General features: G+C 32.1%; 1 protein-coding gene across 3 annotated transcripts in view; it reads left to right on the top strand.

Moving 5' to 3' along the window:
- Positions 1-17,939, top strand: part of DACH1 (dachshund family transcription factor 1) — a 397,753-nt gene that overhangs the window by 282,623 nt on the left and 97,191 nt on the right. For 2 of the 3 annotated variants that reach the window (XM_037736788.1, XM_037736787.1), the window contains exon 4: positions 17,457-17,612. The exons of the other annotated variant lie outside the window; for it this stretch is intronic. In XM_037736788.1, coding sequence (XP_037592716.1) covers positions 17,457-17,612 — 156 coding nt within the window. The remainder of the gene's footprint in view (positions 1-17,456; positions 17,613-17,939) is intronic. 3 annotated transcript variants of the gene reach the window in all.

Raw genomic sequence — 17,939 nt, 5'->3', positions numbered from 1 at the left:
GAGGTTTACTTTATTAAGATATTTGTACTCTCCAAATAATTTAAAACACAATATAAATATGACTTTTATGCTAAACCATGAGAATGGTATTCCTTTGACCCTCTTCTTAGATTCATGATACAAGGATTTGGCTTAATGACATCAATGATTTTTTTATGAGTATATATAAGAGATTTTCTTTTTTTATTGATATGAGATCTTTAGAGTACACTGGGTGGCTTGTGAACCCAAGAATACTTTATGTTTTTTAATCTGAAGAACAGTCATAATGTTTTCTTTATATTAAGTTTTACCTCTTTAGATTTCCATAGAGGACATTTCTGACATATATGTGTAGTATAAACACTTCTTTTAGTTAATTGTAGAAGTTTAACACTGATTATATTTACAGCCCTGTAGGTATAGTTGAAAATGTACATATTAAACAGAGTTGTTCTCTGACATGGTTTAAGAAAATCATGTGTGTTATTAATTATACTTTTAGCATAAATGTGCTCTCATTTACTGAAATGTAAAAAAGGAAAAAGTGATGATGAAGATAAGGATGATAATATAAAACATCAATTAAGTTAGCAAATTTTGTTCTTTTTTCAGTATTTGATTATTTAAGCTTAATGAGGCTGTGAGTTGAAGTTTATTTCAATAAAATGAAATTTCTAGATTTATAATTAGTTTTATACTCATATCAGGTCTTTTTAGGTGAATCAAAATGTCGATATCAATGAATTCAAAGCTATATTTCCAAACTGAATTAAGGAATTGTGTAGCCATGTTCACGTTTTTAATACTGATTAGCTTCACTCCTAGAATAAAATACTGACTTATGATATACAAAATGAGTATATAATTTGACTTGTTGAAAATGAGATGGTCATTTATTTACTATGTTTATCAAAAATAAAATTTCTTATTTTAAAAATACAGGCTACCAAAAGCTGAAAAAAAATAGTCTCTGTGGTATTTAAAGCTGCAAAAATAATAATGATCACTATTTTTCAATTAATATTTCTCCTTTTCTTAAGCAGTTTTAAGGATACTTAAAGCATAGTTCAAAATTAGAGTTGACAATTTCAAATACAAACCAACCAACAGTGTAATAAAATCAATACTTACATTTCCCTTGAGGCCACTATTTACTGTTTGCTGCACCATTTCCTTAATGGAATGGCAGTTATGTTTGCAGAAACCTTGTAAGTACCATTTTTATGTTTTAACTAAAAGCAGCTTTCTTGAAGAAGTATGATAAAGAAATTCTCGAGTACTATTAAAAATTGTCATAACCATTTAGTGGTTCATGTGAGTGCAGAGAAGGCAGCCTTCCTTTTCTTTTATTTTTTTGATAAACACCATAGCATTTCATAGGAAGTGATATTTTGCTAATAACGGTAATATGTCTTTTATGTCGTTATGATGATGGACATTGCCTTAAACATATCATTATATTTAAACAACTTGCCCCATTTAAATAAACACATTTGCGATTACTTGGTTATGTTTCATTTATGGATTGCTTTTCGCAGATCACCGTAGAAAAAATTAAAGGGAGGGCAATAAAGGAAAGTAGCCATTTGTTTATCTTCACACAATAAAATTATTGTCAAAATGTGATTGACAAAATTACTTACTAATCTCATTTAGTTGATTAGTGTTTTTTATTGTACGATTATTCAGTAATTTCCCTTTTTGTTCATTATTTTGTGTTTTTTTTTTACAAAAAATTGTTTCTTACAATTGTTTCTGAAAAAATGACTTCAGAATTATAATAGATTATCATTTGTCTTTCTTTTTTTACTCTGTTATATTGCATTTGAAATTGTCTAATATGATATTCTTATGTGAATGCTTTAGGTAGATTTGCATTTTTAAAGATTTAATCAAAGTTAAAAAATCAAGTTATTTTTCCATATTTGCTTTTGGTTTTTTATTAAAGATAATGATTGCATAAGAATTATTTAAAATGAAAGGGTACTTTTTATTTCCCAGAGGAGTTTATGTATGATCAAACTTTGTTTTTATTAGTAATTGTACAAACTAAAGTAGAAAAGTTGTGTGAACAGAATTCATGGCCTGTTTAGGGGACATATTTTGAAACAGGATATTGAAAATAAACTCCATTGGCCAATTCAAGTCTTTTTACATGATGATGTCAGCAACTATGTCCTGTGATAAAAGCTGCAGTATTTTCATGACAAAGAAAAATTCATATCCACATCTTTAATAAATGAAGGAGGAAAAAAAGCATTGTTAATAGATTCATCTGTTCCCACTAAACCTTTGTAGCTTCTCTCAAACTGTAAATATTGAGAGTAAGATCAGAATAAATGTGGTGTTGCATCAAAATTAATTGCTAAAGTTATTACTTACAGTGTCACATGTATTCCACATTCAGGCTTTTCACACAAAGCTTTGAAGAGCCCTACAGGACCAACCAGATGTAATTGATACAGAATCATTGCTACACAACAGCTGCAGTAACAAGGTGCTGCAGCTTTTACTTTAATCTACATTTCTTTCTGAGAGTTTATTATGTTTTTGAATTTATTCTTTTGTAGATCTGGAGCTATCTTTTTTATGGAAATTAATCTTTTTAGAAGATTTGTACTCTCTTTTTCAAACACTAATACATTCATTCAAGTATCCTGTTATTCAGATCCAGCTGGCTTTTATCTGGTGATATTTACTTCAAAAAGCCAAGTTAAATGGTATCATAGATTAATTCTCAGGGCACAGGAAAGCTTTTTTAGAGAAAAACATGATTTGGTAATTACTTGAAATATCATTAAAAAATCACAGAAAATGTCAAAAATGTGTTTTATAATCCGTAATAATAATAAACTTCAAAAAATTGTTTCGCCGAAGATGTGGTATTGAGTCCATCATAAGTATTTTATTTCAGTCAAATACTATATAACCCATAAGTTAGTTTGAGGTTTTAACAAACTATATTATGAATTTTAGCTTTCTGTTGTTGTTTACACAAAGCAATGAAACTTCAAAAGGGGCATTATCCACTGCTATCTCTTACATAAATCAAACTGGAAATAAGACACATTTTACAATTCAATTTAAGATCCCACTGAGACAATAATGTTGCAAGCTGTGCATTTTGCAAAGTAATATAGTAATGTCTAGTTTGCATTTTTGAAAAACCAAATTAATCACACTTTATTGAATACGTTGGAGCAAACCTAAAATTCATCTATTATTAAAAACTTGTGCAACAAACACAAACTGTATTTTATACATAAAGGACAAACTCATTTATTCATTAGGATAAAACACTTGGAGTTTGCATTTTGTAACTATGAAAGAAATGACATTTGCTATTGGGGCTATTTTGAATTTTTAAAAGCAGTCTATGCATAGTAAGCCCTTTGAAAACTTTATTTCAGCATGTTAAGTTGTACCAGGTTTTAAGCTTTCCAGATAAAAATAGAAATTTAACCTAAAAACTTTGGGGTTGAAAACAAAAATCATTGAAGTACATGATATGATTTGAAGGGACAACTGACATGAATGAAAATAATCACATTGGGTATTATTTACATGTGATAAACCTATAATAATATGATATTATTATAATAATATGATTAATATGAGGGGGAAAAAATAAACTCTCCCTGGGCAGAATGAAGGCTCATCATGCTATTTGATTTCAACAGCTGAAGATAAGTACTTTCTGCATGTATATATTTTTAGGTTTGCAATTCCCTATAGTATTAGATATAAATTATTGTGGTATGTTTTGGAAATTATTGCCTTCATAATATATACTGTCATTTCTGAGAGGTCAATGTTGAAGAATGCTGCTGAATATTGTGAATAATGAAGAATAGTAATAAATAGTGAGAAAAATGGATAGTAAGTCTGGGGTGTTTATTTTACTGGTAAATATTTTTCAATGTCAGGGTATTAAACACTGTTTTCCTATCTGCTGATGTGTATAATAATATTCTGTTTGATAACAGTTATTTGAACTGCTGTGCAATATACACTTTGCACCAAATAGAAATTGTGGTATTAAAGCACATTCCCCAAATTTAATTTTTCTTTAAAAAGATTGAAGCAACCTTGTTACATTCCATAGACCTTGTTATTTAATCCTGAATTTGGGAGGAATATTCCCTTTTTAGCATCTCCAACTGTGCCATTCAGGGAGGGTCCAAAAACTGTCTGTAAACCCCGAATCTACCAAGTATCCTCTTGCTTTTCTAATAAGACGCCCTCATTGTTGACTCAGTTATTGGTGAGGTGTTACCCTCCATCAAGAAAGGGTAAATTATATCTCTGTATGTGAAGCCTTCCAAATGTGATACAGATAGTTTTTTCTTAATTTGAAAAAAATATGAACTGCAAATATAAAAGGAACTACAGCCAGTAGATTCAGTTATGGAGTAGAGTATGCAGTAGCCACTTGTCCTCACCCAACATAATTGTTTTGTCATGACTGGCTCTGGAAACCAAATTGTCCCTCAGCCACCTTCTTAGAGAACTCTAATGATAGAGAACACAAGATTATTTTTTCTATTTTATCATTTTTCCAGTGGCATGAAATATGAGATTCAGGAATCCTGCCCTGGTCATATCAGTGTCAATGTAGTGGATGACAGAACTCAGGATGATTATTCCTGATGATGAGTTCCTTCTCCTCCTTCTGACTATCTGATACATCACTTTAATCATATCTCTCCTCTACCTAAGACGATGACCAAACTCATCATCTTGACATCTGAGAACTTTAATAATCTGGTCCTAGCCTACCTAATTCCGTTTGACTTCTCAAGCTTTCCTAATATGTGTTCTCTCCTATAGTCAATTGAGCTACCCAGCTGTCATCCAGAGCCACCATTTATGTATGTCTTTGCCTCACTGCATGGCCCAGGCAGTTCTCCGAACTGAGTGTGCTCTCTTGTGCAGTGGAAAGGACATGGGGCCAAGAATCATGCAAACATCTTCCAAATTCAGCTCTTTTCCCAAAAAGCTGTGCGACCTTAAGCGTTTAATTTAATCACTCTGAACCTCAGCTTCCCTTTCTGTAAAGTTAGAGGATTAGAATTTATGGTGCCATCCTCTGCAAAGCCTTACCATGTTGCCACACTTTAAAATGTATGTTTTCCAATACACATGCTTACAAGTGCTCAATCACATGCATGCACATGAGAAAGTTCTTTTTCATCCATCCATAATTCGTATCTCAATTAACATATCATATTATTGTATTTATTTGCTTATTATTTTTTCAGCCTCCACATAGCTTGAATATAAACTCCATGAGGATATAAAGTTTTATCTGCTTTGTCCATTGCCATCTCCCCAGTGCTTACAACGGTGCTTGGCACAAAATACATGTTCAGTATATGCTAAAAAAATGAACAAATGATTTCAATGAATATTTTGTTCCCTAATATTCTATGATTCAAATATATACAGAAAAATAAATTGTAGATTATATTACAAAGTTTAAATACAATTTATTGCTCCTTGGCCTATACACAGTAATATTATAGATATTTTTTTAAAAATTATGTTTTCTGCTCTATTTCTTTGCCAGGTCATATGAGTGCATAATAATCTTAGTCTGATTGCTTCTATTGTCTTTCCTCCCTAAGATTTCCAATATGCAGTATTAACTTAATTTTAGGATAAACAAGAACATAAATTGTTTTTCAAAGCTATCTTATTTCTCATCTAAAATTTAAAATTGTATTAATATTAACCTGAATAAATGCACATAATTAGATGATTTTCAAAAAATATTTTTATAGTTCAGTAGAGATTTGACACAGTTAAAAAATTAAGCCATGTTCCAATCTTTTTATTTTTTTTTTTGAGATGGAATTTTACTCTTGTCACCCAGGCTGGAGTGCAGTGGCACGATCTCTGCTCATTGCAACCTCTTCCTCTGGGGTTCAAGTGATTCTCCTGCCTCAGCCTCCCAATTATCTGGAATTACAAGTATGCACCACCACGCCCAGCTAATTTTTTGTATTTTTAGTAGAGTTGGGGTTTCACCACGTAGGCCAGGCTGGTCTTGAACTCCCTACCTCAGGTGATCCACCCACCTCAGCTTCCCAAAGTGCTGGGATTAGAGGCATGAGCCACGGTGCCCAGCCCATGTTTTATTCTTAAAGTCTTAATACTTTTGCGAGTTAATTAGACTTAAAATAGTTAAATAGATTTAAAAGACCCATCATAGTAATTTGCACACACAAGAATTAAAAGACAGGTCATCTTTGCATTATCGTTTATTGGTATGTCTGTAACCCAACTATGTTTCTTGTGAGATGGTTCAAGGATACTTATACTAAAGCACGAAGTATACTTCAGATGTTTCTTTGTGCAAAGCAGTAACTCTTCATAGGAAGTTCACAAAGCAAAATATCAAAATCAAATTTGGAAAACAGTATCTACGCAGATCATTTTAACTAAAGGAAGTTCTTAGGTATTTAACTTGTTCTGAAAAATGCTGTTTTAGTCTAGTAACTGAAGTCTTAAGTAGTTGTTTTATATAAATTATTGTAATTAAGAGCAACATTTGCTGTAAGTTTAACAAGGTGCATTTACCCAGATGACCTCAAGTCTTAGGCCAGGCTTATCTAAATGAGAGCATCTTCATATCATGATCTTAATATTCTCTGATGTAATGATGTGAGAAAATGTGTGTGGTAGAACAGACAAAAAGTAGGAAGGGTATAATATTTTAATATTGGCGGAAATATTAAAATTATTTAAGACAGTTTGAGATTACAAGGAAAATAACAAAATTATAGTTAGTATTTTACTATGGAGAATAATTTTTATAATCAGATAACTATTTATTGTTCAATAATTAAAGATCCCCTAGATGGTGATGATGATGATGTTGATGATGATGATGATTTGATTCAGGGTCTTGTTCTGTCACCCAGGCTGGAATGCAGTGGCAGGATCATGGCTCACTGCAACCTCTGCCTCCCAGGCCCAAGCAATCTGCCTGCTTCGGTCTCCCGAGGAGCTGGGACTACAGGTGCATACCACCATGTCTGACTAATTTTTGTATTTTTTGTAGAGACAGGGTTTCCCCATGTTGCCCAGGCTGGACGTTAACTCTTTTGTTCGAGAGATCTGTCCACTTCAGCCTTTCATAGTGCTGGGATTACAGACGTGAGCCACTGTACCTGGCCATGGACATAATTATTTTTAATAGGTAGATTTCTCTTTACAATGAAAGAATTTAAAATTCAATCGCTTTATTACTATTATTTCTAGATAATAATTTGAATACATGTTATTTTTGTAAGTTGAAGATTTAAAAAAATCCTATTTCTTTGTTTTACCACTTTAGAAAAGACGGCAACTTCATCATTCATTATTTATTTTTTAATCAAGGCATGTACTTTCTTAATATTGATATTGGGAAAAATTGGTGGGGAACAGAAACAAAAATGAATGTGACTGATTTAGCTAAATATCACCGTGAGTTGTTGTCTTTTCTAAATTTAAACCTGTGTTTAGTGCTTTATTCTGACATCGAGTCATTATGTGACTTTACATAGGTTCATGCCCCCTTATATTCTTCATTGGTCCCATTATGGTTTCAATTAATAAATTAGATAATTTTTAAAATAAAGAAGAATAAAAATGTTTAAATTTTACTTTACATTCACCTATAAATATTGATATTGTGAGAAAATCAATCCTCACTTAAAAACACAGTTTTTAACCATCTTTTGTATTCTAATTCTCATTGTCACGGCAGCCTATAGAGAGTTTTATAACCATTTATGTTTGGGATAAAAATGAGTGCTTATATTTTCCTCAAATTGGAGTTATAAAGGTAAAAATAAAATTATCTGTATTGCTGCTAATCTTAGGTATTCTTTCCACTGCCAGCAGCCAAAATTTTATTGGTCCTTTTGACCTTGAAAACCTCCTCCTCGGCATGCCCATGAAAAACTGATGAAAAGTGCTTTGAATAGAATGTCTTCACCATGTATAATAGAAGCTATGGTCAGAATGATTTGGTTTCTTATAAACAGTAGCTTTCAACAAGTCTGCCATCTGCATGTAATCTACACTATAATATAATATTTTTTCAGTGGTCCTTCAGATGTGCTGAATTCTTTTCTGTTATGTGCAGTACCTCAATTTAAAGGAAGCCATCTCCATAATGTTTTTAATATGAACTTTGTAATTACTGGATATCCTAGCTGATTATTATATTACAAGTTGGATTAATGGCACATTTTGAAATTATTTTTAGTGGTGTCTGTTTTTTTCTTTCTTTATGCCATCTACCTTAAATAGTAGTTAGGATTGTTAAATCTTTAAATTCAATCATAATGGGCATTCAATCATTATTAATTGAGGGTCTGAGATATGTCAGGCATTCATGTATTCATGTTGATTATCTTATTAAAAAGAATATTTTAGCTTAGAAGTAAGTGGGGAGACTTGAATATAGTAACAATGCATTAATAAAACCATTTGTGCTAAGAATTTATTATCATCTGTGTAGGAGTGACATACCAATATTTGCTTCTTCTTGCTCAGCTCCTCAGGATTAAAAAATTATGCAGTGTGGCTTGTTTGGGACTTATTCTATGGGTTATAGCAGAAATACACTTTTGGTAGCAATACATTTACTCTTTCTATACCAGCTCGAAGCATCATGGCTTAATCTACTGTGTATAAATTAAAGACTTCCAAATTTTCCTCACTGGGCATCTCTTTTTCTTACAAATTTCAGTCCCATATTTATAACTCCCACTTGTCCATCTCTGTGTGACTATTACTCAAATATCACATATTCAACCAATCCAATATTGAACTGAATTTCATTCATCATAAAATCTGATCTTCTTTATAAGGGTGACTAAAAGCTAGGATTGTGAATTCAGAATTAGGACAATACATATAAAGGTTTAACACAATGCCCAACACATTCTAAGTGCATGATATATATTAGATATTATCATCATCATTACTGCCTCCTTAATTATGCCACTATACAACAATTGTTAATCTAGGTGCTGAATTCGTCTTTCATATTTTACTCACTTCATCTCCTTTTGTATCTAAATGGTTACTAAGTTCCATCTACCTTATTTCGAAAATGTTAAACATATTACCAATTCTTTAACTTCTCTATCTTTAATTCCAGCTAAGGAATAATAATTAGGCAAATATATGTTATTATATGTTCATGCACCTCTCCTGCATATCATCAGCTGCTCTATAACAAAGCCTACGTCTGAATATTTTTAGTGCCACAATGATGTTTACCAGATGTAAATGTGAGAATTGGGCTGGATTTGCAGCTCTCAGCTCAAGAACTGATTGAGTTAGTCTAACCTTATTTATTTCTGGGGATACAATGATGAGAAAAAAAAAATACCTAGGCTTGACCACGTGGAAGTTACATTAAGGCAAATTTTAAAAATATTTTTCTTAGAACAATGGGAACAAAATGAAGGCTTCTAAGCAGGGGAGTGAGAGTGTAAGATTTGTAATTAAAAGTGTTGCTCCAAAATTTGATTACAGCAGCTGAGGTAAAAACAGAAAAAATAGAGATACATAACTGGTGAAATCAATAGGACATGAAAAGGAATTGGACACTGATGGTGCACAGTAAGAGATGAGAAGATAAAGAGGGTGTCTAAGTTCCTGGCTTATAAAACTAGCTAGTGATGTCATTCTTTGAGGCTAACCAGGTTTAGGAAGGAGATAAATTAATACTTAAATCCATACATATAAGAAATATCAAGACAATTCCCAAAGTATGTCATCTCACTTATGAAGGTTTTATGCTTTTTGGAAAATTCAATAGCAATTTGGCTCAAGTGGGAAGAAAAGTTTTCAATTTCAACACAAATAATTGAAAACTGATAACATTGTACAAAATCATGAAAGTTAAAACTTATTTCAACTTGCCATGGACAACATTTATACATGAGCATAAAAATATTAATAATATATGCCTTGACATTGATTACTCCACTAACAATATATAAAATATAACTTACCATTTTATTTAGTGTGATTATAAATCTATAGGGAAATTACAATATCCTTAGAGAATTTCCAGTTCATTGTTTTGCCTAATAGAATAATAATTTGATGAGCTAAAGTTGGAAAAAGTAAAAATCTATTAACATTGGCAGTAAGAAAGGCTAAAAGATGTAAAGCAAAATTAACATAGATACTTTATACCAAACTGCTTTATTTTGAAGAACTGTATGAATATGTTTTAGATAGCAAAGTATGTATGTCCCTTGTGTGGTCATTTCTACTTTGTCCTTTATCCGTAATCAAATTATACTTAAGCTGTAGAAATTAACCAATTTTTTCCAGTCTCATTTCCAGTGACTAGAAACACTTGGCTCTTGCTTACACTCAGCTTACAGTCTGTATTTACAAGACACTTAATATTTAGTCAATACTAATTAATATGGCCACTAATTTTTTCTTTTACAAAAATCTATATAACTGTTTACCCAATCTGAGTCTGCATTCGTTTCTTTTGTTTTGGTATGTGGATCTATTTTACCTGGTTAACACTTAGAGGATGGTGCTAATGAGTCCAAAGACAACAACAGCGTCCAAAAAAACAGTGTTTTCTGATATAATTATCTCTCGCTTCTGCACACATAGTATTTGACATTTTATCTTTAGAATAATTACCCTACTTCTTTTATTTTGAGTTGCCTCAGAACTTTCTGAAATTTAGTATGACATAAGGAAAAATATATGAAACATTATTTTTATATATAGAAATTCATTTTAATGAATTTTATGATTTCCAAAATGAAAGCTATTTATTGAAACCATTTTCTATTTTAAGTTTCCTAAGGCTATTCTAGTTTTTCATAATTATCCAAAGTTTCTCAAGATAAAAAAGGAATCGTTTTTAGTAATGTCTGCCTGTTCATTAAGTATCCTTTCATCTTACATTAGTCACTTGGATATCAGATCTGATTTTACGGTTTGTTTCCTGTTCTCTTAGTTCAACAATCATTGGCCATGGTAAAAAAAAAATATTCAGCCAAAATTTTAAAATAAGCAGTTCTAGTTTCCATTAATTTGTGTGTACTTTGTACAGTTTCACTTATTGTTACTTTAGCACCATTGTGGAGTATATAGGGCAATAGAAATATCTTAAGTGAAGAAATTTAGGTTTGGCAAAGTTCTGATAAGTCGGAGAACACTAATAGCATTGGTATTACGTTATAAACAATGCATATAAAATAAAATACATCAAAACAGCTCTGCATTCAAAAGAAAACATCACAAGTAAGACAAAAGTCCCCTTGTTTGGCCAGAGTTTCACATTCCTAATCAACTATATCTGACATTCAAGAAACACAGGTAAGATTTAATGATAGATAACCAAAGGAAAAGATATCTAATTATTTATAAGAAAGCATTATATTTTCCTAAAGGATATATTTATAGGTAATGGAGTAGTTAGAATTTATAGCAACATTATTTTTCTCTCAAGAAAAAAAAATGATGTAAAAATATTAAGCCAAGCACAATTAGTTTCATGAAAGCCAATCTGTTCCTTTTTTTTTCCCCCCCAGAACTTCCCAATCAAACATGATACATCTGCTGACCTACTCTGTGGGCATTATTTTGCAATAACAGTTAGGAGGCATTTGTGGTATTTTCTTTGCTAAATGACTGCATTTAAACAGGAACATTTTAAACTATGTCCCTAATTAATTATATCCCTAAAAGATTTCTTTGTTTCTCATTTTAGTGGCATGATGAAGTCAAACCAAAGCATCAGGAGATTTCAGCGTTTTTATATCCTAAAGTAGATCAACTGGGCTCAGATAGTTATCCAAAATAATATTCAAAGACTACATTACAGTAACTCTCATGAAAGGACTGTTTCCACAATTCATGCAAAATACTAGCGTTACTGCTGATATTTTCTATCATTTTTTAGAGTGAACTCAATCCACTAAAAGATCATAACATGTTTATTCTCTCACCTACCTCTGAAGTAACAGCTGAACATCTGTAGAACCTGTGACTAGTATTTACTTTTATTTAGTAGTTTTGTTACCATTGTTAAGATGGAGTTGACATCCTTCTAAGTGGTCTCCAATGGTATGGAGTAAATGCCTGCTCTTGCCGTCATTTTCATTGTAAACGAATCTTGACAATGTCAGGTTCCTGTCACAATCTATCAGTGTCACTCAATAAACAGTGGTGTGACCGTTAGTCCCTTTGAGATTTGCCTCCTTTATCAGGGTCAGCCTGTGGGAAAATCTTAACAAATAGTTACATGTCACCTAGGTATAAATGAGAGTAATGCAGTAGTTAAATGTACTTTTACTATTTTAATGCATGGTAATTTAAAAGTCATTTATATTTTACAGATCACCTTCATTTTGTGTTTGATTGTTTTACGTGTTTTCTATCTAAAATGCATAGAAATACTGTGGACTTCTCCTTGGGAACCTATGTCTCCTTGGATATATTTATGAATGAAATGAAAAAACTCAATAATATATATAATTATTTGGACTAAGACTATAATTGGTGTCATGCATACACACACTCAAAATTGTTATTGTGTTTTTAGTAAAGAGAAACTAACAGTATCTTTCCCCCAAAACATTTTCCTTTCCCTTTCGTACCTAAAAATTGTGCTTCCCTTTATTTCTCTTTATTCTTTCCCTTTATTTCACTTTATTTACAAGAACCAGTTACTAAAATTTGATTTATAGTATAGCCATATTTGTTGTTGGTTTTCTTGTGTATGTTTAAGCAACAGGATATTAAGTAAAAGTTTTTCCCGTGGTCTTCAACAAGAACAAAATGTGTCAGGTCCCCTCATTTTAAAGAAAGTAAAAAGCAATTGGTACTTATGAATAGCAACTGAATCAGCATTGCTGTCTTAACTATCACTCCAGACTCCATGAACAACCACCTTATTCCTTTATAAGAAAGGACTACACTCATTTGTGAACATTCATTTATAAGATGGGATTTGAAGAGATCATTTTAATGAAAGGACAGCAACTGCTAAGTATGGCTGTGGTTTAGTAATCCCTCTTTGAGCATGCTTCCTCATTGAGGTCAAGGGAGGGAAATTCCAAGAGAATTACTCAAGGATTGCAGATGCTTCCACTTCATTTGGTAGCTGGATTTCTGCTTAGGTGTGAACTGCTGATTGGGAGCAGGTGGTGGGGGTGATGGTAAAGAATTGAGGAGAGGGAGCAGCCTGGAGAAAGTGGACATCAGAACAAGAGGACCTACCAGGAGGAGGGCATTAGTATCAAGAGGCAATGGGAGTTTAGGGAGCCTAGATGAGCATGGAGCTGGAGGAGATTTCTACTGTCAGGGACTTGTGCAATTAGAAGTTTCCCCAGTAAGGATTCCCTTGAAGGATCAGACATTACCACCAAGGAAATGTTTAGATTTAGGCCTTTAACACATGAAAGATGTCAGTGGCCTAAAGGCACAGCCACAGAAGTTGCTGTGCAGGGAGAATTTAAGTAGGAATCATTGAAGCAAGAGATCTTTATCCTATTACCCAGAAGAAGGAGAGGAAGAAGACAGAATGGTTGAAAAGCTGAGCAAGCCTCTGTCTTCCAGATACCTAAAGTCTAGAAATGGCTAATGCTGGGGAAATGGGGAAACAGAGATGACAGTTAGCAAGAATTAATTTATTATACTCAAAATATGCTCAAGCCTCTTAAGGGACAGAGTAGGGAACCTTGACAAAGCTTTTTTGAAGGCAGTAATTAGAGGAAAACAAAAACCATTTTATATTTGTAGCCCATCATTTCTGACTATTCAATAATCTGGTACCCTTAGAGCAGGGATGGCTTTCACAATTTAGGGATATATTTCTGCATTTAAAACCTGGTCCTTCATAAAATATGTATCATAAAATGCAATTAAAATATCAAGTGAGGGTGAGCCATGGAAAACAGTCTGAGCCCGTGAAGACTAAGACGTTGCATCAGACTGTTGTTTTTGAGAAGCTATGTTTTAATGTTGGAATGAGGAAGGATTAATGGGAGAGAGGACCTCCCACACTTAGTCTTTATGTATTTGAATTTCAGTTACATTAAATTTGGCGATAACCTTGTTTGTCCTTGAGGAATACATATCTTTTACACAAAAGAAAAACTAAACACACACGATCACTTTTTATATATAAATTATGTATATATGAATATGTAGTTATTGGAATATTCTTAATAGCAGTATAACTAAGCAAGATAAAGCAAATTGTTTCAGATACATAAATATATAAATAATATTCCTTAGCTGGTGACAGAATTGGTTATCAGGTGTTATTTTCAATTATCCTTTTTACATTCATGCGCACACTTACGTCTAGATGCTGCAAAGCTGTGTATTTGTTCATTCTACTCTACCGAAATCACACAATGGAATTAGTAGCTGGGCTTCATGGGGCATACAGTTCTATCCCTTGATTTTATCATATTACAACTACTTGTGTGTTCTGCTGTTCAGGATACAGATTGGCTTGCACCTGTTGTCCAGTGTGAGCCCTGTCCCAGTGCGTCTCCACTGTGTATTTAAGAGTAGGTGTGGGAGACCCTCTCTACTGAGTCCCACTCCTTCAACATTAAAATATGGCTATAGTTTCTAAATAATTAAAAAGCTTGATACACTGAGTCTTTTCATTAATTCGTGACTGTATTCCTTGGCTCTTCACCATTTTATATTTTCAGCATACTTTATGAGTTTTTGTATTCATTCTTGAGCCCCAATTAGTTAAAACATGTTCTTTGGGGACACTAGGGCTTTATAGGAGTCATCCTTGTATTCTATGATGAAGTCGAAGAAAAAAGAAGTCAGTCAGTATTTTTCTGTTTCTATCTCCCCTGGCCAAATATTAGAAATTTCTTATACATTGAATCTGCTGCTATTTCTTGCAGTCTTAATAGTAAACATGAATTTTAAAAGTATTTATGTGTGTATATATATTTGTGTGTAAGCATAGTACATATATACTGGTTTATATCGTGCTATACAGTGGCTTAAAGCAAAATGATGAAAATATGCACTTAATAACTATGGGCATGTCTTGTTCTGAAGCAGCCTATTTTCAATTCTTATTTATTCATGCTAATAGAGGAAAAGGATGTTATAAATAATGCAAAAATCACTTACAGCTGACTTGGTTATATATTGTATATTTTTCATCAGACTTAGTTTCTTAATTGTTTGCTCTATTTATTACCCAAATGAGCTAACATCATGAGTATTTAACAAATGATGATTGGCGGAGATGGCTAGAAGGTAGTGAGAAAACCCATATAGTATTAGAAACTTACTAGGGAAAATTCACATATGAATGCTTGATATTTACCTGTGCACAAGGGGCTGATATCTGTGACACAAAAACAGGTATGAAAATGGGCAACATTTTGTCTGTAGTCTGTGTTCAGAGTGATTTAATCCTAATTTTAAGATAATATTTTACACCTCAATAATGTGAAAAACAGAGTTATCTGCATCTCTACTGATATGAGTGAAATTTAAATGTATTTGCAGAAATAACTATTTATTGTTTATTTATTTATCCTGGCAATAAGGATTTTGATAAAAGGGGAAATTAGTGTAAGTGAACAGAAAAACAGAAGTAGATTATAGGTGTAAATGGAGCTCAAACTGAATCCAAAATAATGAATCTATATTTTTCCACTCCATATTTTAGTTAATTATCCTCAAATATGCAATCTGCTTTGAAAATGTAATCGTTACATTTGTTGGAGATTTTAAATGAATTATAAAATATAGAGAAAATTACTTATTATTTCTAAATTTCTAGTGCAATTCCTATATTAAAATAATATTTATTCCAAAGCATGATTTCTATATACTGATAGTTTTAACTGATAACATACAAGGTAAAATCAATGCTGAATCATAACATTTGTGCAAATCAAATTTCACATATTATGTGAATTAAGCCTGTAATAAAAAATTGCACGTACTTTGATAAAGGCAATGTAAAGAGAAGATGTTAAAAATTTTTATAATAATAATCTCTTGATATCATACATTTGGAAAATTCATCTATTTATAGTTCTTGCACATTTGACTAGTACCTTGGGATAAGTGTCAAAAAAGTTATGAGAACAGAAATAAGGTGTATAAGTCTGTGAATATGAAAAGAACTTTTATATCACAGTGTAGGAGCAAGCTGGAGAAATTTCTTTTATGTGAGTCATTTCTGTATGAAGCTATAAACTTTTTTTAAACCAAAAGCTGTCATGGTTTCTTGTAAAATAATAAAGATAATAAAGATATCCATTTTAATTGATTCTTTTCATTGTTTAATAAAATTGCTTTGTTTGATTGCTGAAGAATTTGAATTGAGTTTTCATTACCCACTTCTGAACAATTTACTCTAAGATCCAGACAGTATTGAGCTAATGAGTTTGAATTTATATTGAACCTTAACTGTCTTCATGAAGTAAATGGAAAAAAAATCATGGCAGTAACTAAGTATTCTTCATTAAAATCTATGTCGTAGAGATTTTACAATGAAGCTTTTAGCAGAGTAAAGCATTAAGTTGGAGTTTTACCAACTTTGCTGTTTCTATGCATATTATATGAAAATACGGTTTCTTTTTAAGAAATTAAAAACTCATGAGCTGATAGGGATATTCTGGAAATTTCTTTTAAGTGGATAGTTTATATATTCAACAGATTCAGTTAAGGAATAAATTCATTTTAAATTAATTTAATTTAGGAGCACATCTAAATTAAAATGATTTAAAAACACCTTCCGAGGAGTATTCTAGAAGGGTGTTTCATGATCTATTTAAATCTAAGTCATTGCCACCAATATTGAAATGTAAGTGCTCAGATGTGTGGCATTGACATGGAGACATAAATGTGTGTTTCTCTTTATTTGAAAACAAGTGATGTATTTATTCACACACACATGCATGCATGTTTAATTTTTGCTATGGCATTATCTTGTATAAAGTGATCTTTTGTGTTCTCTGTACAGTGTCTAAACAAGCTGGACATTTAATGGTTCCATTTTTAGGATTTGCTGTGTAATGAAGTTAGGCACTTTACTTGATGGCTAGGAAGTCATTTACTACAAGGATAACTTTGCATTCTATCCCTATTAGTGTGTTTCAGTTCCAAGGAGTAATTAATTATCTAGTTACATAATAGAGCCCATTTAATATTAAGCTGGATAGCCAAACAGTGTTAGACTCCACCATTAGGTTAAATGTGGCAGAAATATTACTATTTTTTTTTAATTTGAGGTCCTATATGAGAAATAGAAAATCAAAAAGAAAGTGCAGCTTAGGTGAAATTTGCTTACTTTGACTTATTTCCCTAGAAATCAGGTTGCCAACTCCAAATATGATATATATTTTTAAATCCTCATTTTAATTTAGTCATTGGAAGATTTGGAATAATATTATATCCAAGTAATTTATATTCATTCCCCACAGGCAGCAGTGATGGTTCCTGGGATAAGGAAACATTGTCCTCTTCCCCATCCCAGGGACCTCAGGCCCCTGCCACCCACCCCCGCATGCCTGGAGCACATAGCCTTCCAATTAGTCATCCTCTCAACCATCTTCAGCAGAGCCACCTTCTGCCAAATGGTACGATGGCATTTTTTAGCACTAAAAATGGTAGCTTTTTAAATTGTAATTATCAGTTGGCAAAATAGGACATAATAAAAAGATATACTATATTTAGATAACCAATTGGGATAAGTTAAAGAAAATCCTAGTATTTCAAGCAAGATTCAGACTGATTATAGGAATAATATAGCAAAGAACTGACCATTTGTATTAAACACAGGAAAAGTCATGAAATGATAAACCATGGCACCAAACCAGCTGTAAGCCTAGTTTCTCGGAATAATGAGTGAAATTTTTGCATACGAAGAGGAAAAAATATTTTTTATTTGACTACCAGTATTAGAA

Source organism: Cebus imitator, unplaced genomic scaffold (genome assembly GCF_001604975.1).
Source record: "Cebus imitator isolate Cc_AM_T3 unplaced genomic scaffold, Cebus_imitator-1.0 Scaffold29, whole genome shotgun sequence".
Classification (NCBI taxonomy): Eukaryota; Metazoa; Chordata; class Mammalia; order Primates; family Cebidae; genus Cebus; species Cebus imitator.
The sequence above is the reverse complement of the archived record's forward strand: the minus strand, read 5'-3'. Positions and strand labels throughout refer to the sequence as shown.